The sequence below is a fragment of the Bombus bifarius genome, unplaced genomic scaffold, assembly GCF_011952205.1.
Source record: "Bombus bifarius isolate JDL3187 unplaced genomic scaffold, Bbif_JDL3187 scf7180000007992, whole genome shotgun sequence".
NCBI lineage: Eukaryota > Metazoa > Arthropoda > Insecta > Hymenoptera > Apidae > Bombus > Bombus bifarius.
Window position 1 is genome coordinate 3600737 of NW_022884373.1, and position 25427 is coordinate 3626163.

A 25427-nucleotide genomic window follows, 5' to 3' on the forward strand; every position below is an offset into this window, starting at 1 on the left:
AAAAAATAGCGATAGCCCAACCGCACACGTCGCACTTCGCGTAAATGCATATAACGTTTTATTTTCACATGAACGTTTATTAGCACGAACAAGCCAATTATCCTGCAAAACTAACATCTTACGATCTTCAAAGAAGGAAAAAAGAGCCAAGCTTAATTAATCCATGCAAAAGCTTTGAATATCACGACAGATAACAATTGCTTTCTATGTGAGAAAACCTCGAACGTCCTGGGGAACCTCCAACAGCACGCATTCGTTGTCAATGACCTATGACGTGTGAATCTGTTTGCGTGATGTCGTTTCCGTAATAAAAATTTCATGGGACTCCGATTCGAGCCGAGTTTCAAGGGTCCCTAACGGCATAAGCTGGTGCCCTGAAGGCCGTAACGCGGACCGCGATAAGCGATAAACCAGCAGGCCAACTAGAGAAATAGATTTGGCTTTGGGCTCGGCTTCGTTCGCCAAGGTCGTGTACATACGACGTCAGGGATCATTGACTCGTAGGGGCTCGACCTCGGTGTCTTCTTCTTCCTCTTCCTCTTGTCTTCTTCGCCTATCTCTCTTCGGTTCACGCCTTCCTTTTTGGTCTCCATCAGTTTTCGAGGTCGATCACTAAGTATGATATGAATTTTTAGGTTTCTTTTAGGATGTTTGACTAACTCGGTGTGTGTCCTTAGACAAAGTACGCTTCTTCGAAGCGTCCTTCATTTTTTTTTTTTTGCAAATCACCCATGGTTCTTTGACGTAGCAACCGAATTTAAAAAACAATTTAGAAAGTAATTTAAAATTTTGATAACGCGTTCATGGTCCATTAACTACGAGACCATCGAATATGCAGATTACCAATAATTCTCGACTGGAATTAATAACATTGCCCGCTGCGCGAATTAATAACAGGTCAACCTTTTGTCAACTTCTTTACAAAGGATAATCGTCGATTTTAGGCTTTTGGTAAGAAACTTTCTGCCATTCTTTAATTTTCCCCTTGATTCATAATTTACAGCTTCTCTCGCAAATCATTGACGATTATGAACTCCTTCTGGCAAACCATCGATAATGTTGCTTTCTTCTTAGAATCCTAACTTTTCTAATTCTCCTTAGAATTAGAATTAGAGAATTCTCCTTAGTAATCCTAACTTTTACTTGATTAAAGAAAAAATAGTGATTTCAAGTTTCTAGGTAACTTCGTGTTATTTAAAGTTCCCGTGCGCAAATTGTTGCTGATTCACGCGGGGATCGATTTCGAACGGAAGTGGATGCACGCCTGGTCACGTTTCAGAACGGAAAAGAGGTAGCCGATCGATTGTCCGATCGTCGAGTATGTACCGCTCGCCACTTTTCTTCCTCTGTACGCGTTATGCAATTTATATTGGTTGAGTTGCTGTTTCAATCTTGTTTTCGTAGAAGATTATGCAATCTCTAGGAAATAGGTATTCTTTTTAACGGTTAGGCGATTAGTTATTATTGTAAAAACGAGTCTGCCCCTTTAGATGCCTTGTGGTTTGGAATAAATTTCTAGCGAGTGGAATCTTTTCAACGAATAACAACACGGTTCCTAAATCATTTGACAATGTTAAATTTCGTTTTTTCTTAGCAATTGTCACGCAATTCTTTCTCATACTCGAACATCAGTGGTATTCTTAACAGAACTGATTATTTGGACGATTCTGATAAGCTCCGAATTCAGTAAACGATTCACTGCATTATTTTCATGTGTACGAACTGTGTGTTTCGTAGCAACTGCTACCCGTTGCAGCACACCGCGTTTCTTGCTCATCATAATCAACGCCTACTTGAATTCCTATGAATGAATTGACGCATCTGACCCTTCTGGAATGCAATTTTCCATTAAGTAACCTATTTCGTAACCGACAGGTTATTAAACTCCCACAGTTTTCATCCTGGTCTTCTTCGACTACTACGATACGATAGTCCCTAAAGATGTAATACAAATATTAATATTATAATTAATAATGCTACGATATAAATAGAAAGTCTAATAGTAACAACGATATGTTTAATAATACCGCTGTCCCCTAAAGTATAATTAAAATTTATGTTAATAAAAAATTCATGTGAAAAGTATCAATATTTAATATGTCATCAACGTTGTGAATGAAAATTCGAAGAACATCGGGATAAACTCTATGATCATTCTCTTCCTCCACGTCTATACATATTCTCCTTATCATCCTCGAATTAGCATATGCATAATTTAACAAGTCACATAGAGCAATGGTAACGTGCATCGAAGCGAACGCCGCAAAGGTTAAATCCTTTTTTCTACGCGTTTTTTTTTCTTTCAAGGTAATTACGTAAGAGATGTAAGTTCAATTCGACCCTGGCTCCTTCTCTCTCTCTCTCTCTCTCCAACACGTGCACCCGTACTTGTAGTACTTCTCGCGGCTCGTCTGCTCGCTACTTCAAGGCCACGATCAATTTAGTCGTAGGAACCTTCGACGTTTCTCTCAAAAAGAATCTCTGTTAGCTTTTTTCCTCTCTATTTCCTTCTTCCTCTTTCTTTCTTCCTTTCTGCTTGGGGCCACGCGACGAAACTAACGAAACAAATATATCCGAGGACGTGGAAACCATTCGACACACACCTATACGCATACATATAGAGAAACAACATATATAGTAACTTGCAAAAGTTTCAGATAAATATCTCGCTGGCCGATTATCGTAGGCATATCGCGGACAATAGACAGCGAAAAAGATCGAAATTTACCACGTTTTTCCGCCGCGTGCATCCACTGGTGGTGCACGTTCGAACTTCTTGCTTGAATTATTCGATGTTTCGTGTTGTGCGCGACCAGCGTGTCTCACGAGGTTTGTCATAATCTGAAAGCAGACGACGTAAAAAAAGGTATTCTCCAATCGCGGTCGATAAGAGAGAAATTTACCACGCAGCTTGAAAAAATATATTAGTGGTATTTTTTATTTTGCATTTTTTTTTAACTCGCAATATAGCTTTCAAGTATGGTGCTGGTAACGACGTGGAATGATTGTTTTAATCTGTTTGTCTGGTCAGAAGTCATTGCATACTTCGCGATGATACTTCGCTTCGTAAGAGGTTTTTCTATATCGCGGACTTAAGGAATGGAGTGGTAGTGAAGGTCTTCTTGAGATTACAGAATCGTTATGTATATTTTTCTGGATACGACAGAGAATTAGAGTGCATCTATGTAACATGTAGTTCATGGTATCTATGCTTCTCGATACGATTTACGTAGAAATACGTTATTGATCTTCTAACAGAGAAATCTTTTGTTGAACGAACAGAGGAAACTAGGTTTGAAAAATTCATATTACGAAGAGGACATTGCTTTGTTAATATCTGGCGGACCAAATTATCTAAAAGTTAAATGCGTAATTCTCTGTAAATAAGAAATTATCTCGAATAAACACAGATGGCGTACAATTATCGATATCCTCGTGTTAACTTACACCCAATATCCGATCGGTAGTTTTACTTTTCGTTTCAAGCGTTTGAAAAATGAAAGTTATATATCAGTTCAATTTATCGATACTGAAAAGAAACGATTCAAATTATTACTTAGACGTTGTTAAACTTTATTGAAAAAGAAAAAAAAAGAAAAGAGGTTGCTCGTATTTGCGTAACCCTTAGCGTAGATAGATTAAGGTAGATTCCACGGGATACATTCTGACGTGGTGTCGCATTTGAAGGTCTTATGTGCACAGGTGAAGGTGGTTAAGTTCAGCTACATGTGGACGATAAATAACTTCAGCTTTTGCCGAGAGGAAATGGGAGAAGTACTAAAGTCGTCCACCTTCTCAGCAGGGGCCAACGATAAATTAAAATGGTAAGATCCTAAAGATTAAGCTCGTTTATCAGACGTACGACACGTGTCCAAAGATGTTCGTGTTACAAATCTATTGTAAAAAATCATCCAGACAAAATTGTTTAAGATCCTTTGCATTGCATACCACGCCATTCTCCCGGTCTTACTTCTTAATCCGTTGTTTCTTTTTCTCTTTTCACTTCTCTTTCCTTTCTTTTTTTTTTTTTTTGTTTCTTTCTACGATGTCTTTCGCTGTTACGTTAACACACGGTACGCGCATAATAACGTAAGATAACTACGTCTGGAATATTCACAATCCTGTTATCATAATGCAATTTTTTTATCTAGCTTCTTTTATTTACTTGTGTCGTTTAATGAGATATGTCACCGTGAAATCAGAGAATTGCAAAACTTTGTACGATCTCTGTATACCTTCCTTTTGTCGGCATGTCATGATAATATTTTTTATTTGAATGTAATAGCGAAAAAGAAAAAAGAGAAAATAAAAGAAAACGTCGTATTTCACGAATGCATGATCTTTGTTATCTACCGATGAAAATAGCGTACATATAAATGAAATAAAGAACAACACGTTTGGAAGATTGGAAAAAGCAAATTTATATTAACGGCAATTGATTTTAGGTGCCTAAGAGTGAATCCTAAGGGTCTGGATGAGGAGAGCAAAGACTACCTGTCTCTGTATCTCCTTCTCGTTTCGTGCAACAAATCTGAAGTCAGAGCAAAGTTCAAATTTTCTATTCTTAATGCCAAAAGAGAAGAAACCAAAGCAATGGGTAAGTGATGAACACGTGAAACGGATGCAATGCAGGGTATTTTAAAAATTTCCACTAGCATCTTAACTGTGGACACTATACCATACAATGATAATATTGTGCAATTATTTTCTGTGCCTTGTAATTTTCGAAAAAATTTCATGGTCTTGGAAACAGTATTAGAGATTCGTGATAATCTTAGTCTGTTTCCAAGCTTCCCTAAACTTAATTCGTTTCCGTTAGAACGTAGTCTATGATCGTTCAGAAATGATAAACAACGGTGATTTTATACTTTCAGAGAGCCAACGTGCTTACAGGTTCGTCCAAGGTAAAGATTGGGGTTTTAAGAAGTTCATTAGGAGAGATTTCCTATTGGATGAAGCCAATGGACTTTTGCCCGACGATAAACTCACGATATTCTGTGAGGTATATACCTTTGTATGTTACATACTTAATACTTGTGCGATTTACTAATGTTTACCGTGAACGAAATCTATAATTCAGCGAAATGTTACAGGTCAGCGTAGTGGCGGACAGCGTGAATATTTCCGGGCAAAGTAATACTATACAATTCAAAGTTCCAGAATGTCGACTACCGGATGACCTTGGGCTTCTGTTTGAAAACCAAAAATTCAGCGATGTCACGCTGACAGTGTGCGGAAGGGAATTTCAGGCGCACAAAGCCATCCTCGCAGGTAAACTAATTTCTTCGTTTACTGAGATTATTTCCCAAAATTAGTATGTTTGCTTCTGATAGAAAACCGTACGTTTCTGCAGGACGAACGTTTCTTCGGAAAAATAGATGATTTTTTCATTTTATAATCTTATCGTTTAGCGCGAAGTCCCGTTTTCTCGGCGATGTTCGAGCATGAGATGGAGGAAAGAAAACAAAACCGCGTGGACATCACCGACGTCGACCACGAAGTGTTACGAGAGATGTTGCGGTTTATATACACCGGAAAGGCAGCAAATTTGGAAAAAATGGCGGACGATTTACTAGCTGCGGCGGACAAATACGCGTTAGAAAGGTTGAAAGTCATGTGCGAGGAAGCATTATGCACGAGTTTAGCAATCGAAAACGCAGCCGACATCCTGATTCTCGCTGATCTTCATAGCGCCGATCAACTCAAGGCACAGGCCATAGATTTTATCAATACGTAAGTACTTGTTCAGATAAATAACATATGTTCAATGTATTCGCAAAACAGTTCTTTTTCTTTTTTGTTGTGAAACAACTGTACAGCTTAAGAACTGATAAGAAAAGAAAAATATTTCAATCATTTTGTTCGATCTGTGTTACAGACACGCGACGGACGTGATGGACACAGCAGGTTTTAAATCGATGGTGAACTCTCATCCGCATCTCATAGCGGAAGCGTTTCGAGCGTTAGCCACCCAACAAATTCCACCGATCGGACCGCCCAGGAAGCGAGTGAAACAGAGCTGAAAACAGTCACCGTTAACTCCGGGCACGACCTCTACATCGCCCCCGCCTATTCTGCATCCTTCATGACTTTTTTGTGTACAGTGATACAAGTAGTGCTAAATAAATGTTTCCTAGTGCGCCATCATCTGGTCCACTTGAAAAGGAACTGCGACGAGAACTGTTCTTCATGGGTTTTGACCGATAAACGTATCTCTCAAACAAGAAATACAGTGTTGCAGCGTTGCAGCGGTTCAAATGGCCAGCTCCAGGCGAGAAACGCAGTTAACCTATGGCTATAGACTTTGTTGTAATTCGGTGAGATCGTCGACGTTAGAAGAAGCCTATCACATAAAATGGAGAGAGAAGTTCGAGCACTTGTACACACGTATATGGAAGATAATCTGGAAACAAGTAAATCATGATGCGTTTATCCCCAACTGGTTGGGAATGGTTTGGAGAATTTTTGGTACTTTGCATTGTGCGTCTTGTATTAACGTTACGTTCTCGTGCGTGAGAGAAACATGTGTTTTTATCCACCGACACGCAACACAATCATGTCAGCGATTTATCAATGCGCATCATTAGGGTCTCGCAATGGATTTGCTTTCGTTCATAAAACGAAAATAGCTAGAAGCGCGCATACCATCTATGTATTATGAAAAAGACATCAGAAGCAGCCAGAGGACCAAGGCGAGATTGAAACTCGCTGAAACATTACTACACACATATACACTCACACGCGAAGAGGGAGGTATACACATGATGCGCGAAGAAAGTTGTGATAGACGTCGATCAGACGCTTATAAGAAAAAGATTTTGTTCCTTTGTCGAAAAAATATGAATCAAACGAAATGCCCCTCGCTTGTTCGCCGTGTACGCGAGCGGCAAGAATAAAATTAGATATGTTTATTACTGATATAGCGATTTTTAGTTTTAAATGGAAAAAAAGAAGGCAAAATGGAAACGTCGAATTCTTCCAAGAACGGAGAAAAAATGATTCTAGTTAGTGTTTTTTATGATCTCTTTCTCTCAGCATATACGACTACTACTATGATTACTATTAATGCTACGCATTCTGTGCCCCGTATTTTTGTATATTTTTTGTCTGCAGATACCGCCCCTTGTCCCATCCTCTTTGCGGCCTTTTTCTCTATGTCCCTGAACCCTCACCCCTTTATTGCTAGGCACAGTTTGTTTTGTTTTCTCGAGTATTGCATAGTAGACGAAGTGATAGATTCGAATTATTATTATTATTATTATTATTATTATTATTATTATTATATTATTATTATATTGTATTAAATTTAGGGTTGTCCATAATTTATCAAATTTTATGTTGATTACTATTGAAATGTCTATCGTATTCGTATGCAGGATGTTCTGTATTAATTAGAAGTGATACAAGAATCGCATTAAATGAAAAGATGAAGTCGATGAACGCGTTATCAAAAAAGAAGGAAATGACGAAAAAGGAACAGGAAACAAAGAAAAAGGAAAAAAAAAGTTAAAACAAATTGTATAAAATAACAAGGTTAGTCAATTACATAGTACGAGAATATTAATCGTTTTTTGTGTAATTATCAAAATCGCAAAATTATGTGGTCAATGATCTGAATTATGGGCAACCGACAGAATACGTAAAACAATAATCATCATTTAGTACCGTACTGGCTTCCTGATCCTCCGACCTAGCTTTACCGAACGTTTTAAATACAAGATATAAATACCTACCATTACAAAGAAGTAATGATATCGAAGATTTAATGCCATACATGTTCTGTGATAAGACCACTGTAATTAACCGCAATTGTATCACAACCTTTCTAGAACTTTCTGACGATCCTGGCAGCCAGTGAATTTATCTTTTAAGGAAACGGTCGCTATATCCGGACAGTCCCAAATCTAGCGTCCCTTTCGATTTTAAGGTTTTTACTGTACATATCTACTGTATTTTATAAGAACTGAACCGAAACGGAACCATACTTTTAATGAAGGGTACAATAATCAACTATAATTTATTCTATTTTACAGACTGTGCTAAACTCATGTTCCTTGAAACACACTAGCAATGCTTTAAGTAAATGTAATGTAATCGCGACAAATTAATACGATTAGATTATATATGTGTATCTCGTTTTTGATCTCGACACGTACATACACTTACCCGTACCGCCTGTCGTGACGCCGTAACGTATCTCTGTCGAGATTAAAAAAAATAATGAAAAAAAAGAAGCAACTCCTATGGAAAAATAGTTAGGGAAGATTTTTCCACCGTTTTTTACATGATGTTTATTTCAATTATAGTAGGTTATTAAGGCTTACGAAGGAATAAGTCGATGAAACTACTAAACGGAGGAATGAAAATAAGTGTAAAGGAAACAATGAAATATGTAAGCGCTTTAAGGAACAGATTTTGGCCATGTGTGCTCGCTCAGATTTTAAAGATGTCAAACAAAAAAAGAGAAAAGAAAAAATTGTCTACGTCCATTCTAATACCCATGTTCTATCTTTGGGACTGTGCGGCGAACAAAAAAATATCTCATGAAACTCGTAATGTTGAATGTCTTTTTCCTAAAAACGCGAAAAACTAAATATTAATACCGTACGACAGTTCGAGAAACATTAGATGCAATTCTTTTTGAACCAATCTGCATGAGCGTATGACTGGATAATTTGATAAACTAAGTACAAGTAAGACAAGTGTTACCTCATCATGAAAATCAGCATGTTCGTGTCGCACTAGCTACTACTGCGCTGCTGTCTGATACACTTCCATTGTATATTGCATTTAAACTCGAAGAAAAAAAAAGAAGCTTTTTGTAACGAATAGTTCAGCAGTGGTAGCTTTTCGAAGTACATGACTGCTGTTCATCGAACCCAGCTCATATAAACGTTCATTTTTCCATTTACTTTAAGTCATTGCACCACATCAAATAAATGACATTTTCATTATATAATCATGAGAATTTTACGTGATTTTCATTATCCCTCGACATGTCGCTTATTTATTTAATACATTTCAGTGTTTGTTTCGAATATGTCAGCAGATGGAAAATATATATATAAAAAAATAATATTAAATGCAATGATATAGATTCGTAATAAAAGAATTTTTATTGCTCTCTCTCTCTCTCTCTCTCTCTCTCACTCACTCACTCACTGAAATAAAAATCTTATTTAGATACCTTATTTGTAATTGATTCAGCTTCTTCTTAATTAACTGAGACTAAATTAGATATGAGACATGATTACAAATACGTGACTACAAAATGTGTTAAATATAATTTGTGATCGGAACTATTTGATTACTCGTATGTGATACTCGTTTAGATTGTTGCAAACTTTCTTGATAAACTGGTGGTGCTTCGAACATAGATACCTAGAGAACACAAATAAACGTAAAATAATATGTTATTACGCGACAAAATTTTTATCTAATCTAGATTTTTATCTATCTTATATTTTACTATAATGAGTAACATACATTAGATATGTACAATTATTTTCTTCGCGTTCGATTGTTTTATTTCCTTTTTTGTGTATTATATTTTTTTGATTAATAGAATAGAAATGAACATACGCTGTTCAATGGCGATTCATAAGGAGGAGGTGCACTGCAAGCTGCATTATAAGACGGTGGTCTGTCCACTGATGGTTCATAAATTGAATTAGATTGTAATGATCTGCAATCTATATTATCACTGGAAGCAGCACTATATCTCTGATGAGTATCTCTGTAAAGTGTAGAGTCTAATTAATGATAATAAAAGCGATATTAACGTCCAGCAATTTTGTTTATTCATCAAATAGATGAAAAAGATAGATAAAATTTAGGCTATTCTAAATTTTAGAACTATATTACATTTGTAGAACTAAATCATAGCTTAAAAAATCTACTAGAATTGGATTACAAAATTATTTAGATTTTAAGGCATAATTCGTACCTGCTATAGGTTCTGCAATATATTAAAATTGCGAAAAAGAAACCAAATACTAATAATAGAAAGATGACCATTTTCGTCGCTGTAATCGTACTCCAGCCTTTATCCCTAAAAACAAGTTAATTGATATAATATAAAAAGTTCATATATGTGTGTAAGTAAAGGAAATGACCTTACCAATAAAGATTACAATTAAGGTATGTGCAACAGCATGGAAATTGAAGCGCCCCCAGAAGAAGATACAAAAATAGAGTGAATTTGAAGCTATATATTATTTTTATATTTTATTAATTTAATTATAGGTAATTATAGGTATTTAACTGAATTATCACATACACATGGCGATAGTGTTTGTGATCCTGTTTGGAAGCAGTACTTTTTTATCATATACGGAAAAATGAGAATATTTTAACAAAATAAAATCTGATGTACACCTGTATCATCACTTAAACAATTCACTGTGCACATGTTATATATAAAAAAAACATAAAATAATCTGTGCCCCTGAAAATTAAATTTAGATACAATACAGGAATCTAATTTATTTCACATTGTGATTTTCAACTAAGAGATTGTATTGCACTGATTTCCCTAATTTTCCAAATTTTATTGAAATTTTATTGAAAATTTGTTAGAAAAGTATAGATACACTATAAATCTTTCAACCTTTTGCAAACAAGTAAATACGTTACTTTGAGCTAACAATCAACACCTTGCACATATAAAGGCTATAATCTTATCATATGGTAACACACTGATAACACATACAGTTCCAATTATTTTATCCTGAGATATAATATATTCCCCAATATATTCTAATTGATGTGTCCTTAAGAAATGGTATAAATAGGTACATGAATAAAAAGAATGTATGTATATATATATATATATATATGTGTGTGTATATATATATACAGGATAGCTTAAAGTATATTTTGCAATATACACGAATAAATTATTAATAACCCAAAGTGATAACAATCCCCAAGTCCATATAATTTACAATAAAGTTGATTCTTATGTCAGTGTTTGTTTGAAATTGATGCTGTACAGTCAATTTGTTAATGTAATTAATGCCTCCACAATGTTTCCACTATGTTCCCTGAGCGTTTGTTCTGCTACGTTTCGATTTATTTCCATTTCTTTCATCTGGAATGGAATGAATTTAATATTAATCTAATTAATATAATAAAATTTTCAACATATAATAAATAGATAAAAATTAATTAGAAAAGAATATTAATAACAATTATCAAATATCTTACAATAAGATCTACGTCTTCCTTTTTAATAGGAACTTTTAGCAATTCCTTTTCTCTCGCCTTCTTCTCAGCAGCTTCTTTATTCCGTCGATCTCCGATTATGCTTAACGCCTGTAGTATACAAATCGTACTGAATAATTGCAACTTATAGTTATGTGCGTGTTGTGTGTATACAACTTTTTATAGGTTAGACTTAATGATTACATATTTTCGAACAATTAACCTATAAAAATTAATGTATACTCAACAAAGGAAAACAGGAAAACTAATTTTTAACATGAAAGATATAAATTTTCATCATTGCCAAAGAAACTTAGTAAATGTTGTTGACAACCATAAACACGTGGAATATAAGATAATAGGAACACTTACACAAGAGAATCCATCAGACGAGGATATTTCCTTTTCCTCCGCATAATCTGTAACTTTTTCGAGATCTGCCGCTCCGCTATCATACTTTGCTGCCTTTTTCTGTGATTTCTCCTGTTGTACTTCATCAGAGTCACCATTTACATCGTTATCCGCCATTTTTCCCTTTTTTAAAACGTACTTCATGCTCTATAGACGATTATAAACTGCATGTGATAACTTCACAGTGTGCAATCTAATCTCTTCAAAAATTTTCAAAACAATCATTCGCATCTGATTTGTTATAAGATTTGTTATGTTGTTATTATTTGTTATATCTGATTTGTTATATTTTATTGAAAAATATTGATTATAAATTGTTGAAAGAGTTAGTAATTCCATGTCGAGCTGTGATTTAATGCATTATATCATTGTGTTCTGTTAACATAGAAGATACAATTATGACTTACTAAAATGTTACATTTATGAAATATAAAATCATAAATTTGCTTATTTACATAAGTCATGCGTAATTTCATATACCGATGTTTAATTCATTGGTCTTTGTAACATCTTTAAAATATCTTTGGAAGAAATAATTTAATGATACATATTTAGAATGTTAATCCATAATCAAACAAGAAAACAACAATAATTACTCGTAAAATGTTTATTCAATATGTATTACATTTTCTCTTTAACTAACAAATATAAAAAATTACAAAATATTTAGACTTATTTTAATTTGTCATGACAGTAGACGTGAGAATCACGCGCATAGGCGCGTAGAAAAGGCGCAAGACTGTAAAAGAAGTTAATGTTAATCTCATGCCGCCACGTGAAGTATTTGTATAAAAAATTTATGATTTTTCTTGATTTGCAGAATGTTCAGTTTCAAGAAGAAATAAATATATAAGATCAACTTTTCAATACAAATATTCCACTAAGCTATGCTTAAATCAAAAGAAATTGAAGTTCGATGTATGTATGCATTACGAATTTTACGCACGAATTGACGTATTTCATCATAAAAGACTAAAAGAATTACCGGAAATATTGATTTCTACCTTGTACGATATTGATATCAAATAATCTTACATTCAAATTTTCGCTAATACTTTGCGCTTATCTATACAATATGTCACAAAATAGATAATTGATGAATCTCCAGTTGTAATAACTGACCCCATGAGACTCTGACAATCGATATTTATTTATTATATAATATAAAATTACATTATTATTATTTATATAATATTAAATTACAATATTATAATAATTACTAGTTGCAAGATATCTTTTACTTATGAAGTTTAATACTATTTAAAATAAAATAATGTTAATGCAAAATAATCGTGAGGATTATACGTATGTACTTATGTAGCAACGGTAGTAAGATTACGACATGGTCATATAAATAACACATACATACATGTATATGGAACATAACCTAATCACTGTTAAATCAACACAAACAACTGTCATGTATACTGTGTAGAAAGTTTCTTAATGATTCTTACATTTCACTGAGATAAAACTTATCGAATAATTCATAATTATGACAGAAGCATCGTTTACTAAACCAGCGAATGATTCGCAGTTCCTTCGAAATGAACCTGTGAATTACACTACCGGTATTTCAATCTTCCATAAAAAATTCTGATATTTGAAATTTTTATTTCCAAATGTTATATGAATAGGAAGAATATTTTACAGAAATTCGACAGATGATGCATGGTTTTGGAGACAGTAGTGAACCATTAATTGAATCTGCGAAAATCATAGAAGAAGTTGTTCTACAACAAATGAGGACAATAGTAAGAAAAGCTTGCGAAATTTCTGAGAAACGGGGAAATTCGAAAAAGGGTATTTGTATTTCTGCGGAAGATCTGATTTTCTTATTACGCAAAAACAAAGTGAAATTGCAACGCCTTCTAAAATATTTAGGCAAGTTTGATGTGATCATAAACCAAAAAATTCGTTTAATATATATAATATAATATAAAAATTTGTATAATACATATTCTCATTTAGCAATATCTTGTAGAATTAAAAGAATTTAAGTCTTCCATACACAAAACAATAGAAAGCGATTCACCCGAAGATATTGTACAGAATGAAAGTCCAAATGGATCAAAAAAGAAAGGATCACTGCATAGTTTTCTTAGTCAAATTAACAATACTGGTGAACTTCTTGAAGATGCATCTACTGTAGATGAAGTTAAACAACAAAGATGTATTCGTGCAGAGATTATGACACGGTCTATGGATGAAGCTAGATATTTAAAATTCAGTAAGGCACGTAATGCATCCTTTGCAAATAAGAATAGGCACAAATTTAGTGATTGGATAGCACCAGACAGTGAGTTTTGTGTATTTAACTATCTTACATTTGAGAATAATTTTCATTTATCTGTTAAGTATATTTTTGTATTATGCTATTTAGGTGATATAACAGTTACAAAACAAGCATATATAATTTTGGGTTATTTAGCATATGAAACAGTAGCACAAATTATAGATTTTGCACTATTAGTAAGACAGGACCAAAATAAAATATATGGGGATGCTATAGATCGACTTAGACTTAGTTATGTTAATCCATACACTTATAAACCATATTACCATGGCAAGGTTTGTGATATTTTTATCATTTAAAACATGCAAAATCTATGATAAAAGGAAATATTATACTTTTATGCTCTTTTTTAAAATAATTAAGCAGGTAGCTGTAACAAAACCAATAACACCTGCAGAAATAATTGAAGCTCTCAGACGGTATTGGTCACCTCAATTGGATATGACAGGTCCATTTAATCGTTGGTCCATGAGAAAACCACACTTAAAACTTCTATCTTCATAAAGTAGATTAACTTAATTCATTTAATTAGAGGAGCAAAGTTTATGTTCTTCTAAAATGGAGCCTTCTATAAAAAAAATTATCAGTATTCTAAATTTATATTTGATTAAATGTGTATTTTAATCTTTGTATATTAAACTAGAATACAGGAGTGTTTTAAAATTGCCCAATATTTATTGACAAATTCCCGTACCTCTTACAGGTGTATCTTAGATTTTTAATATTAGGTGTACACATTATATCGCTACATAAATTATTAGAATTTTATTCTTTTTTTTTACAAAGTCGTTCGATCATGTGTCCTATTAATTAACGCGACATTCATAGGTACCTTATGTATCCTTTCTTTACAATTATATTAGTTCCTGTACATTTTACAATTGGTAGTCCCTGATTCCATTTTAAAGATAGGATTATAATACACTTGATTTTGCATTAACGCATGATACGTTTGCTTTCATTGTACTCTTCATAAAATATTTGGATCTTTTCTTTAATTTTACCTTACTTTGAATATTTTTTTTTAAAATGATTTCATTATGCAACATAATGATTAAAAAGTTTCGTCTTGACGTTCAGTATTCTAGATATATATTTAGTATCTACAAATTTGAGCTAGTTTTAGAAATTTTACACATTATTTCATGAATTCACACAGATACTAATTTTGCTTCTGTATCATGGTGAGAGCAACGTCGACACGCGTACTTTCCCTTCCGCACCACCAGTTATACACGTTCCGGATTGATTGGCGGTAGACCAGTCGCAGCAAAGTGTACCTTTATGTCCGCCTAATTCTAAAATCTTTGCTTGTGCACCTGGTGGCATCTGAAAATTTATATTCAGTATTTGAAGAACAGAGCTATCAAATCCTTAAAATATCAGTAGACAATAAAAATTACGTACTTTATATATATTTCCTCCAGTTTGTGTACAAAGTAGCATATAGTTACCGCTTTGGTCAAAAGTGAACAATTTTCCATGAACTGTGTTTTTCTCTACCTTGATTTTCGTTTCCCATAAAATCTTTCCTGAATGATTCAAACTTCTTTGACACAATTTTCCATCCTCACTTTGTGTACAGATATTTGTATAATCATTAATTAGTTCTATATCAATAACTGGACTCGAATGACAGCTTATATTATCAATAATTTCGTTCCGTCTTAAATCATGTATTAAAATATTTCCATTGGATAGCCCTGTGATAAGGAGCTGCCCGTTATGATTAAATGCGGAACACAACGCAGTTACATTTTGTTCCATAGGTAAAGTTCTTTCTAATTTTCTTGTTTTTATGTCGTACAATAATAATTTTCCTTCGTTCGAATCTGAAACGGAACATACAAATGTGGATTCCGTTGGATTGCATAACAAAGTAATGATTCGAGAGTTCTCATGTTGAATGTCCCATAAGGTTTTGCAATCACGAGTATCATGTAATTGAATCAATCCATTGTTGTCACCATGTAAAAAATAACGCTCATTTTTTGATATCCAGTCTAACGCAGTAATTGCTTTGTTTGAGTTTGCTGGAGCAGAGATAAATGTAGTAACAGTTCTATAGAATTAAAAAAATAAACATGATTACATTTATACAAAATTCTGCCATAAAACTAATATTGTAAATATTAAAAGTAATTACTTTGGTGAAGGTATCGGGGTCCATACTTTAATAATACCATCTGCATCACCTGTAGCTACGTAGGAGCCACTTGCATTACTTTTACATTGAATTATTGATGTTTTATGTTCCGTATACTCTTCCTGGAAATGAAACATATTATGAAAATTTCTAAAATATTTGCTATATAAATAACTAGTATTTTACCTGACTAAGAAGAATGTAAGTGGAATCGATTTTATCTTTAGCCTTTCGCTCAGCTACTGCATCGATAGACGAATCTCTTTTTCTAGAGCTTGTTAATCTTGAATCACAACTAATACTTCTTTTACTAACAGGTTCGGATTTATTGATCGAATGTATTTTTCCTTTCGTATTGGTTCTTTTTGTTGATGTCACTTCCGGTTCTACTACTTTTCTTATACTTGTCCCAGGCTTTCTACTTAAAATTGGACTGGAACCGCCGCCTATATTTCTTATGAGATTCCTTAAGGTTTTTGGATTCTCTAATAAAGGAGATTCTCTGTTTGAACAGCAAGGAAAATGTTAGTAAATGGTGTAGCATGTTGAATTACATCGGTTTATCAAACGGTAAATTAAAATATTTACTGTGCTATAATGTAAAAGTCATCCATGAGTGGTGGATGCTGAGGAGCTGGTCCTGGATTTACATCCATTACATTTTCTATCTTAACAGACTCGCTTAAACGTTGTTTCAATACTTCATTCTCTTCTTGAAGCCGTTTCAATCTATTTGTGTCCTCGTCTATTGCAAGCAACGTCGGTTGTGGCATACACTATAATTCATGTGAATTAAAATTAAACTATATATAATGTGGTTAAATATATAAATATATTACTACATTTTGTTCATTGTATTAAGTTAAAATTAATATTTTTTTCTATGTTATCAAAATGGTAAGACTCGTAAATGAGAGGCACGATGCAAAATACCTTTCACCTACTTGAAAAATAGTAGCAAGGAAATTGTGCAGGGACACTAACATAGTGTCCTGCCATTGTCTACTAAAATGTACAGAGTATGCTGGATTGTCTTCAGGATTTTTAACAAATGGCAATGCTGTAAAAATTACAAAAAAATAATAAAATGTAAAATACATTTTTTCTACTATTTCTATCAATAAAATGTTGTCCTACCAAACCATTCTTTCCACTCTGAATGTCCTTGTAACTCTGGTGTCATTTTTGTAAAAAATTCTTGAATCCGATCTTGTTTATTGTTTACTGCTGCATTAACCAAGTACATTTTTAGAACAGCATTCTCTAGTTTTCTCACAGCTGGTGTAAAATGACTTTCCAAACGGGAGAACATCCTCATGTCTAAATGTCCCCATAATTCTCTTAAAGATGCTAAGTCATAATTGTATATGTATTGCATCAATTGATCGACGATCTTATCAACCTGATAAAAAAAATAATGAAAATCTTTGCTAGAATTATATCAGTTTGCCTGAAATTAAGGAATGTAAACATTATAAGGTATTTAGAAGAGACTATAAGAGACTAAATTTAAGTTTTAATTCTTTTTATTGTAGTTTCGTTAACTAAATGAAATTTGTAGACATTGTTTTCGTATATTTTTGTTTCACTTTCTCACTTTCTCTATCATAATTCCTTACAAGCTCACCCTAAAGCCTTTTTCTTTCTCGGCTTTCAAGTCGTTATCAAAAGCTTTCAAGGTTTGGCTAAAACCTCTGAAGAGCAGATATTCCTTGACCAATTCGTCCACATACTGAATGTGAGACATTTTCCTTTAATTCTCTTCAAAATATCAACTTTCTCCTTCAACTGACAGCCGTATGTTGTCATCCTTTGGCCATTTTGCTGTTCGCTGAATATGCAGCGAATTTTCGTCTGACAGTCATTATTACCAACGTTAGCATATCCTATTTATCACCGTAAAAAGAAATCAAAAGTTTCTGAAATAAAAAATGATCAAAATGAACGAACACAATTAACAAAACATGACATTTTCTTAACTGTTGAAATATTGATAATATCCAAAATTAATAGATTTTTGGATAAAGAATAAATTTTTCTTCTAGTAGTCAATAGGTTATCAATTTAAGTATGTAACATTCTAGGAAAAATGGACGTAAAATAATATTTATATCTATGTTATATCATGTCATAAGATTATCACAAACATTGTGATGAAATAAAGATAAAGCAGCATGCAAGCATTTTTTGTCACATAATTTTTATGACCAATGGTTAAGGACAGGTAAAATGCTTGAAGCCCATTAAAATAGTCGGTACGTTTCCACGTTGCACAAAGTCATGACTTTTCTCTTTAAGAGGGAGATAAGAAGAATGTATTATAAGTACATTATGTACTTACGTAATGTACTATATAAGTGTTCTAACATTCGGTATCATAACTATGAAGTCACGACTTAGTGTTAATATGATTTCACATTTACAGTACGAGGTATAGAACACGGAACAGGTACAGAATAGTGTTTCTATCTATCGAATAGAATTTGTATATCTTTATTCATGCATTTCATAGGTTTAATGAAATGTAGGACAGAAGCTCAGGATTTAATTCAGAAACTGTGACCATAAAAGTTAACAAATCAATTTTCTTAATTAGCTTTCTTTTTGCAAATGAACATGGGCACCTTAGCGAGATTTACACAGCCCGGTTTGGCTCTTGCCATGATCGTAAGACAGAGAAGATGATTGAGTTCGCCAGTTTCAAACAGAGTTTACCGGCTTCCATGCCATTTCACCAATGAGAATTCAGTTGACTGATCGTCTACATCTTTGTACATAGCATAAACCTATTGAAAGACGTAAAATGTTAAAAATTCAAAATAATTGAAGACCGAAGGTTCAAATCTGACATACACGCATAGGTTTAGATTAAATTTTCTGTAATTGATAATCCGATTAATTATGCATTTGGATTTTGAGCGCAATATCAGTTCGCCAATTCAAACAAGGGTGGCAAGTCGTCCGGAATGCAACATGCAAAGCGCTGCTTGCTAAATATGAGAAAGACATAGTTTTTAAGACAGAAACTTTAAATATTAAAAAATCATAAAGCAAAAAAAATTTAACTTATGTCCAAATGTAAATTATCATTCTTTTTTATATATCACCATTGTTAAATTATTACCTTTTGCGATCCCTTCTCTAAGTATGCTCTATTCTGCTTTAAATCTCCTCTAAATAAGAATTGTAGAAAGAAAAAATATATTTTCTGAACATGAACCCTCTTGTACAGAATATAAAGGTAAGGCAGATTTTAAAAAGTCCATATGCAGAAGGCTTATATCGGTTGAATTATAACACTATAATGTCACCAGTGGATATGTTTATAAGAGCTACAGATATGCAGCTTATAAAAAATATTCATGCTAAAACAGATCGTTTGTGGTTTACCATGGTTTACAACTAGAGGATGAATTCACACATGTTAAAGAAGCAGCCAGAAAAACGAATTTTAGTAGCAACTCGGTAAATGTTTAAATTCTATTTAAATATTTGCAATAAAACTAATATTTCATATTTTTATTATAAATAATCATGGTATAAAGTAATAATTTTTAATAAAATACATTTAATCTCACTTAATTTAATGTTCTCTATATTCTTAAGAAGTTCGTAATGAACTTTACTATTTTTACTTCCCATTAAATATACTCGTAAAACGACATACATACGAATGAAATATTTATTATGATATTATATTATATGATATTATGATATTTGCTTAATTATGTTTTCTGCCAGACTTTGGGAAAAGGATAGAAAGAAATTCAGTTATTCATTCAGTCTAATTACAAGACATTCTTCGCATAAAGTTTCTAGAATGAACTCTAATTCATTGTAGTACTCGACTCCGGTAATACAAATGTTCTTATCTCGTAATATTGCATAACGTGTAATGTGATTCATTGGTTTCGTGTTGCACCAGTTCAGGGATGTAAATTGTGTATCTATGTGCCCCGTAAGTAATTCTAGTTACCAGCATTTAAAATTAAATACATGCATAAAATCGCGTTGATTTCTTATAACAGAATTATCAGAGTTTGAAGTTTTCTGTTCCTTGTATTAATCAATTATAAAATTTGTATCACTAATATTCTGCAATACAACGTACGATGAAAACGAATAGAAAATTAAACAATTGCTATTTAGCTATTATCATACTAGAAAAATGTGGCAGATGTTGATGCAATTTCAAGAATATCTGAAATTCCGAAATTCTAACTTTAATACAGGAAGCCAGGGTGAATTAGTAGTATGCTTCCTGATTTGCACATGGCACGCACGCGCACGACGCTAGTTGCACACGCCGCTGATATACGTTACTATAAGAACGCTCATAGTAGGAGATGATCGATAAATTCAAACAGGTACGCCGAAAGTGTCGGAACTAAGTTTATATTCTGCTTGCAAGTAAATCGAACCAAGTAACTACTTACAAACTACAAAATGCCAGGACCAGCTTGCGATAAGGGCTCAGGTAGGAATTACTTCTATTTCTAAGAAACTATTTCCTTACGTTATATGACGATCTGATGGAATTTTGCAATTCAATGCGCAATTTCATTGATTGAATGTGCAATTCACTAAATTATTGTAAAACTTTTAGTAATCCTATTCGCTTTTATTTAAGTGCCAACATTTTCAGTATCAATGTTTCTTAATTTCCTACATATATTTTGACATGTTCATTTATAATATTTTTCACTTGTAATTATTAACAACTAGTCAAATTGTTTGTTTTATAATTATAGCAACTGCTTTCCAAATCTTTTTTTTTTTAAATTGCAATATTTCACATAGTTTCGTTTTATGCAAATGAATGTGAGATAATTGAAATTTCTAGAACTACGCGGAATTTTTTTGGAGTTTTCATAATACGCGGCTAGTTTTATTGGTTTATACCTATAATTACCTGTATTGGAACGTAATAATTTACCTATATTTTACTTTTTATTGCAGACAAATCTCAACAATGTCATTGTGGCGAGAAATGCAAATGCGGCGATTCCTCAAGCGCAGGTAATACAATAATTTTTAGTTTAAATTAAAATTTTCAACGATATGTTAAAAGAATTATAGTTTATTTTTTAGCCTATTAACAAAATATAAAAAATCTTCGGGGAAATGTGGTAACAATTCTCTGATCTCATTTTGCTCTGTTTTTTTGTAAACTCGGCCAACGACCGCTTAACCATGACTATTGTTAGTGCCAGTTCATTCTATAGGTCGGTTAAATTACGATCTCCAACGGGTTTTGTTACTTACACGAAATATTTGTTTGAAAATTTGTTACTCAAAATATTAAGACAATTTTTGAAGTCATGAATTACTTTCTGTTTCACGTTTTGTTATACTTAATATTTATTATAGATAAACTGGCATTAGATACTTTACACTAATCTTATTTTTGTATTTTGTTTTGCAGACACATGCGCTTGCAAACCTGGCGAACAGTGTAGTTGTAATAAAAAATAAAAAGAAAAAAATATTAAAGGTTATTTCTTGCTTCTATTATATTTTTCAAATGTATACGTATATTTATGAAATTATGCCTCTTATAAAACTGTTACCTGTATTATGTTAAATATAATAAAGATTTAACAAAATATCTTGTCTTACCTTTACTAGAACCTTGTTAATATAATTGATTAAATTTGTCAATCATTTTCATTTAAAAATGTATGACCTTCCTCACATATGAAAGGTTCGCAGGAAACGATTAAAGTGTTAGTATTCACGGATCGACTTAAATGCGCATTACATACGATATGTATGTATGTAAATATACACATATATGTATAGTACCACACACATATATGTATAGTAACTACATCGAAGTATATAGAAACTACATCTCAACCTATGTAAATATAATTACGTATAACATGAGCTGCCTTAGTACTTATCATTTTTTGATTTACCGTTTACTTCTTATTGATAAGGGTAGGTGTGATCAAGGTACTACATAAAAATTCCACAGCTTGATTCATTTTCCTTCTTTGTGTTTACCAATCATGCAGAATGTTTCACTATACTTTTTGTTATCAAAAATTAAAGATATCATATCGTTTATTTGCACTCATAACATCGATAATGATTATTATTTATAAAAACTTCAAACTTCAAAAATCGGTCTATTTCAAACATTATAATTTTACACCGCTAAACGGTTTAAACTTATTTCATCATAAATAAACTATGAAAAGAGTGGCGACAATGATAATGAAATTGGAGTTATCTGTTAATCTTGTTAGCCAATGATAATTTAGCATTGCTTACCGCATAAAAGTAGAGAGGAAATTTCCTTTCTAGTAATGGTAAGATTTGATTAATTTTAAACATGTGCGTTATGTTAATGTAAACAATTGCAGTAATTATGTAATATTAATTATTCAGTATGTCTTGATATATATCAATAGTAATAATATAACGTAGTTTATATTAAGTGCCTATTGTGTGTTGTATAAATGTGATTATTATCTATTTTTACATTTCTTGTACTGGTCATTTTAAGATTTCCTGACAAGATGGTTACAGAGGGTAAATTTAAACGTGGATTCCTTCATATATGCATATACATTTGGTTTAAAATGGACCCATAGAGATTCATATACATATCTCTATGGAAAGACACACTATCACCACACAGCGGTGAAAAAGGTGAACTAATTGCTATTGGTGTCCTCTTCGTACAATAACGCATTCCTTGTCTAGTAGGAATATATACACTTGCCTTTATCGCACCCTAGCGCGTTCCTTATCTGTGACGGGGCATATATTTGTCCTTATCTAACACTATCGCGCACTTTGTCTATTGTCAAGTCACATACTGCCATCTATTATACTTTCTAAGTTATTATTACTTCTATTTTTAATAGATAGCAGCACATGACTTGTCCGTACAACAAGGAACGACTCGTGTGCGACAAGAATAGATATATATACTGCTAAACAAAGAGGGCGAGAACAATAGTATACGATGAAGACAGCAATAGAAATAGTATGTATTATGGTAAGCGTTCCAGTGTCCGCAAATAGAACAAAACTTTATTTCTTTCTGTACAAAAGAATAATCTGAGGAATTAATTTATGGATTTTTATAATTATGTCTTCTGAATTGGACCTCAGCTTTCTCCCTACCTTCCTTTTAACCTAATTTTATTTGATAGATCAAAGTATTAGTTGGAATCACAGATGGATAGGGAAATCCCCAATGCAATTAGTTAAGAAGTCAGCCAAAAAGTGCCCACTTAGAATAAGTGCCTTTAACAACCAATAACCGAGCTATATGCATATTTCTTCCCGGGGCTCTTGGCGGGAGAAACGTGTGTATGTACGGCGAGAGACAAAAAAAAACATGCATTTGAACCGCGGCGGCTAGAAAAGGGTAAGAGTGTAAAAGCATAAAAGTTGCTTAAAAGCTTAATTAAATACGAGAAATAAATTGTTCTTTTTAGATTGAGTACACAAACTACATTCAGGATATGACAAGGAACAGCGGCAACGATCAACAGCAACCAGAAGCAACGACATTCTTGGAAATGGTTACACAATGAAAAATAAGAGTATTTATTGTAAAATAATTATATAAAATGTATGTGGAAGGAGTTTCAATAAGTGATTGTAGTTTAACAGCATTTTACAATCTCATGATTTATCATGTTCTTCTAATACAAAATCACGAAGTCAGACCAGAAATTGGTCAAAATTTTGAGAATTTCGGTTCCGAAAAATTCCTGGAAAGTGACGTAATTTCCAAGAATCGCCTAAATCGTGTCACCTTTTATGCTATCATGTTCTCCTGATACAAAATCGCAAAATAGGTCGGAAAATTTTGTGCTTTTGAAGTTTCTCAGAAAATATCGTCATATGCAGGGATTTCAAAAGATTTGGGATATCTGTTATGTTATTTTATGCTCTTAATACTTACCAATACTTACCAATACCTAACCGATACTTACCTATTTTCTCGAACTCTTGTTCATTTCTTATAACTTATTCCTTAAACCTATGGAGTTTGGGAAGGTTTTAAATAATTAAGTGCTTTGCCCATTTGCAAATAAGATTGTTTTATTCAAATCAATTTGCAAGTTTACAATAGTTCTACAATTTTTCAATTAGTTTACAATTTTTTGTATAGTAATTTACGTAATTCTGTAATTTTACAATGTAAAATTTAAATTTAATTTAAAGAAATTTTCTCTGTTCATTGCTTCAGTTACACCACTTTATAATTTGAATTTGGCGCGGGTTATTTCACGCAGTGTTCAGCAGAGGGAGTATGCATACGGTGTCACGAAAATGATAGTTAAGTGTCACAACATTAATAGTCATGACTTTCCTGTCACGTGTAAATATATCAACATGTACGTGAAATACAGATATATAGTAAGTACACAAGTAATAAATAATTGGTTTAATCAATGGTAATATCATTACAATTTAAAAGAAATTTAGTAAATGATATTTTCAATAAATGACAGTGTACCTAGAATAAAAGATCTGGTAAAAAAGAAGAAAAATCAGCATGTTTCCGTTGCGACAAATACTTCGATGTGGAACGCGACTGGTTCTTACGAGAGAACCTATAAATTCATGCCAGATTCCATTGATTTTGAAAGATAAACTTGATGTCAGTCTACACAAGCCAATTTTTATACGGATGAACACGAATCTTAGCGAATTATCGAAAGAAAACAAGGAAGAAGATTCTAACAAACATATTCTCGGCAAAGTTGTAGGAAAACTAAAGGTGATGTTTACATGTAAAAAATGTAACTATCGAAATGGGAAAATTATATCGAAACTAGCATACGAAAAAGGAGTAGTTATAATTCGTTGTGACGGCTGCAAGAATAATCACTTAATTGCTGATAATCTTGGGTGGTTCGACGAATTAAAGAACAAAAGGAATATCGAAAAAATATTGGCGGCGAAAGGAGAGACCGTACGAAAAATCCAAAATGATTTTGATGGATATCTCGAGGCTGTCGCTAAAGAGGAATATGATTTGATTCTACATAATAAAAACATAGAACAGCGTTTAATAGAAGAGCAAAAAGAAACACACGATCAAAATAAGAAGGTTAAATCTACAGAAGAATCGTAGGAAATGTTGTTCAGGAAGCAGAGTTTTTATTTTGACAAAATAGACATAAATATATCTAAATAAATGTAAATACTTTTAAATTTATTGTAGACTATGTGTATTTTTAATGCTATGTTATAATTATGAAGAAACAATAATATCCAAAGTTTGGTTGACATAAGAAGACTTAAATGTTTTTTCATCCTTCATGTTACAATTGCTAAAAAAGAACAGCATTGTTTCTACTGTGCGTTTGTATACTACATGTAAATAATATTTCT

The 25427-nt window shown here is 32.7% G+C and overlaps 6 protein-coding genes and 1 long non-coding RNA gene across 11 annotated transcripts in view; 4 read left to right on the top strand and 3 right to left on the bottom strand.

The window, feature by feature from the left end:
- Window positions 1–8968, top strand: part of LOC117205706 (protein roadkill) — a 44316-nt gene extending 35348 nt beyond the window's left edge. The window contains exons 3-8 of one of the 2 annotated variants that reach the window (XM_033444400.1): window positions 3703–3824; window positions 4446–4597; window positions 4875–5002; window positions 5094–5271; window positions 5412–5733; window positions 5879–6023. In XM_033444400.1, coding sequence (XP_033300291.1) covers window positions 3703–3824; window positions 4446–4597; window positions 4875–5002; window positions 5094–5271; window positions 5412–5733; window positions 5879–6023 — 1047 coding nt within the window. Of the gene's footprint in view, window positions 1–3687; window positions 3825–4445; window positions 4598–4874; window positions 5015–5093; window positions 5272–5411; window positions 5734–5878 lie in introns of both variants that reach the window. The other variant, XM_033444399.1, reaches the window with a different exon arrangement.
- Window positions 8969–9188: 220 nt separating this feature from the next.
- On the bottom strand, window positions 9189–10437 carry LOC117205712. Its single transcript, XM_033444408.1, has 4 exons — window positions 10121–10437; window positions 9947–10051; window positions 9583–9736; window positions 9189–9381 (listed from the first exon to the last, which is right to left on the bottom strand). The coding sequence occupies exons 2-4, from the start codon at window positions 10015–10017 to the stop codon at window positions 9277–9279; spliced, it is 330 nt and encodes a 109-aa protein (XP_033300299.1). The 5' UTR covers window positions 10018–10051; window positions 10121–10437; the 3' UTR covers window positions 9189–9276.
- A 418-nt stretch (window positions 10438–10855) lies between these two features.
- Window positions 10856–11793, bottom strand: LOC117205711 (huntingtin-interacting protein K). Its single transcript, XM_033444406.1, has 3 exons — window positions 11578–11793; window positions 11209–11316; window positions 10856–11092 (listed from the first exon to the last, which is right to left on the bottom strand). The coding sequence occupies exons 1-3, from the start codon at window positions 11758–11760 to the stop codon at window positions 10997–10999; spliced, it is 387 nt and encodes a 128-aa protein (XP_033300297.1). The 5' UTR covers window positions 11761–11793; the 3' UTR covers window positions 10856–10996.
- A 1018-nt stretch (window positions 11794–12811) lies between these two features.
- Window positions 12812–14585, top strand: LOC117205558 (transcription initiation protein SPT3 homolog). Of its 2 annotated transcripts, none has more exons than XM_033444090.1 (5): window positions 12812–13187; window positions 13270–13500; window positions 13601–13915; window positions 14000–14187; window positions 14276–14585. In XM_033444090.1, exons 1-5 carry the CDS (start codon window positions 13112–13114, stop codon window positions 14414–14416), a joined length of 951 nt encoding a protein of 316 aa, XP_033299981.1. In that variant the 5' UTR covers window positions 12812–13111; the 3' UTR covers window positions 14417–14585. The 2 variants fall into 2 exon arrangements, with proteins under 2 accessions (XP_033299981.1, XP_033299982.1); XM_033444091.1 differs by having other exon boundaries at window positions 12815–13187; window positions 14279–14585.
- LOC117205556 (WD repeat-containing protein 91) lies at window positions 14566–18017 on the bottom strand. Of its 2 annotated transcripts, none has more exons than XM_033444086.1 (8): window positions 17686–18017; window positions 17196–17460; window positions 17003–17118; window positions 16647–16834; window positions 16245–16560; window positions 16059–16180; window positions 15320–15974; window positions 14566–15241 (listed from the first exon to the last, which is right to left on the bottom strand). In XM_033444086.1, the coding sequence occupies exons 1-8, from the start codon at window positions 17803–17805 to the stop codon at window positions 15092–15094; spliced, it is 1932 nt and encodes a 643-aa protein (XP_033299977.1). In that variant the 5' UTR covers window positions 17806–18017; the 3' UTR covers window positions 14566–15091. The 2 variants fall into 2 exon arrangements, with proteins under 2 accessions (XP_033299977.1, XP_033299979.1); XM_033444088.1 differs by having other exon boundaries at window positions 17196–17508; window positions 17686–17818.
- Window positions 18018–18492: 475 nt separating this feature from the next.
- Window positions 18493–21536, top strand: LOC117205560. Of its 2 annotated transcripts, none has more exons than XR_004487255.1 (4): window positions 18493–18507; window positions 20291–20535; window positions 21018–21077; window positions 21484–21536. It is a non-coding gene; the product is annotated as an uncharacterized LOC117205560 (long non-coding RNA). The 2 variants fall into 2 exon arrangements; XR_004487254.1 differs by lacking the exon at window positions 18493–18507 and adding an exon at window positions 20002–20016.
- Window positions 21537–24339: 2803 nt separating this feature from the next.
- LOC117205559 lies at window positions 24340–25322 on the top strand. Its single transcript, XM_033444092.1, has 2 exons — window positions 24340–24448; window positions 24542–25322. The coding sequence occupies exon 2, from the start codon at window positions 24586–24588 to the stop codon at window positions 25165–25167; it is 582 nt and encodes a 193-aa protein (XP_033299983.1). The 5' UTR covers window positions 24340–24448; window positions 24542–24585; the 3' UTR covers window positions 25168–25322.
- The last annotated feature ends 105 nt before the right edge of the window (window positions 25323–25427 follow it).

What these genes read in the sequence shown, in the direction of transcription:
- LOC117205712 (XM_033444408.1), bottom strand. Translation starts at nt 10,017, where the DNA reads ATGGTCATCTTTCTATTATTAGTATTTGGTTTCTTTTTCGCAATTTTA. An exon ending in TATTGCAGAACCTATAGCAG is followed by an intron (nt 9,737 to 9,946) that starts GTACGAATTATG and finishes TACACTTTACAG; the next exon opens with AGATACTCATCAGAGATATA. An exon ending in ATGAATCGCCATTGAACAGC is followed by an intron (nt 9,382 to 9,582) that starts GTATGTTCATTT and finishes TGTGTTCTCTAG; the next exon opens with GTATCTATGTTCGAAGCACC.
- LOC117205711 (XM_033444406.1), bottom strand. Translation starts at nt 11,760, where the DNA reads ATGAAGTACGTTTTAAAAAAGGGAAAAATGGCGGATAACGATGTAAAT. An exon ending in CGTCTGATGGATTCTCTTGT is followed by an intron (nt 11,317 to 11,577) that starts GTAAGTGTTCCT and finishes TGTATACTACAG; the next exon opens with GCGTTAAGCATAATCGGAGA. An exon ending in AGGAAGACGTAGATCTTATT is followed by an intron (nt 11,093 to 11,208) that starts GTAAGATATTTG and finishes ATTCCATTCCAG; the next exon opens with ATGAAAGAAATGGAAATAAA.
- LOC117205558 (XM_033444090.1), top strand. Translation starts at nt 13,112, where the DNA reads ATGACAGAAGCATCGTTTACTAAACCAGCGAATGATTCGCAGTTCCTT. An exon ending in ACCTGTGAATTACACTACCG is followed by an intron (nt 13,188 to 13,269) that starts GTATTTCAATCT and finishes AATATTTTACAG; the next exon opens with AAATTCGACAGATGATGCAT. An exon ending in TGATTGGATAGCACCAGACA is followed by an intron (nt 13,916 to 13,999) that starts GTGAGTTTTGTG and finishes TATGCTATTTAG; the next exon opens with GTGATATAACAGTTACAAAA.
- LOC117205556 (XM_033444086.1), bottom strand. Translation starts at nt 17,805, where the DNA reads ATGTCTCACATTCAGTATGTGGACGAATTGGTCAAGGAATATCTGCTC. An exon ending in TCCTTGCTACTATTTTTCAA is followed by an intron (nt 16,835 to 17,002) that starts GTAGGTGAAAGG and finishes CATGAATTATAG; the next exon opens with TGTATGCCACAACCGACGTT. An exon ending in ACCCCGATACCTTCACCAAA is followed by an intron (nt 15,975 to 16,058) that starts GTAATTACTTTT and finishes TTAATTCTATAG; the next exon opens with AACTGTTACTACATTTATCT.
- LOC117205559 (XM_033444092.1), top strand. Translation starts at nt 24,586, where the DNA reads ATGTTTCCGTTGCGACAAATACTTCGATGTGGAACGCGACTGGTTCTT.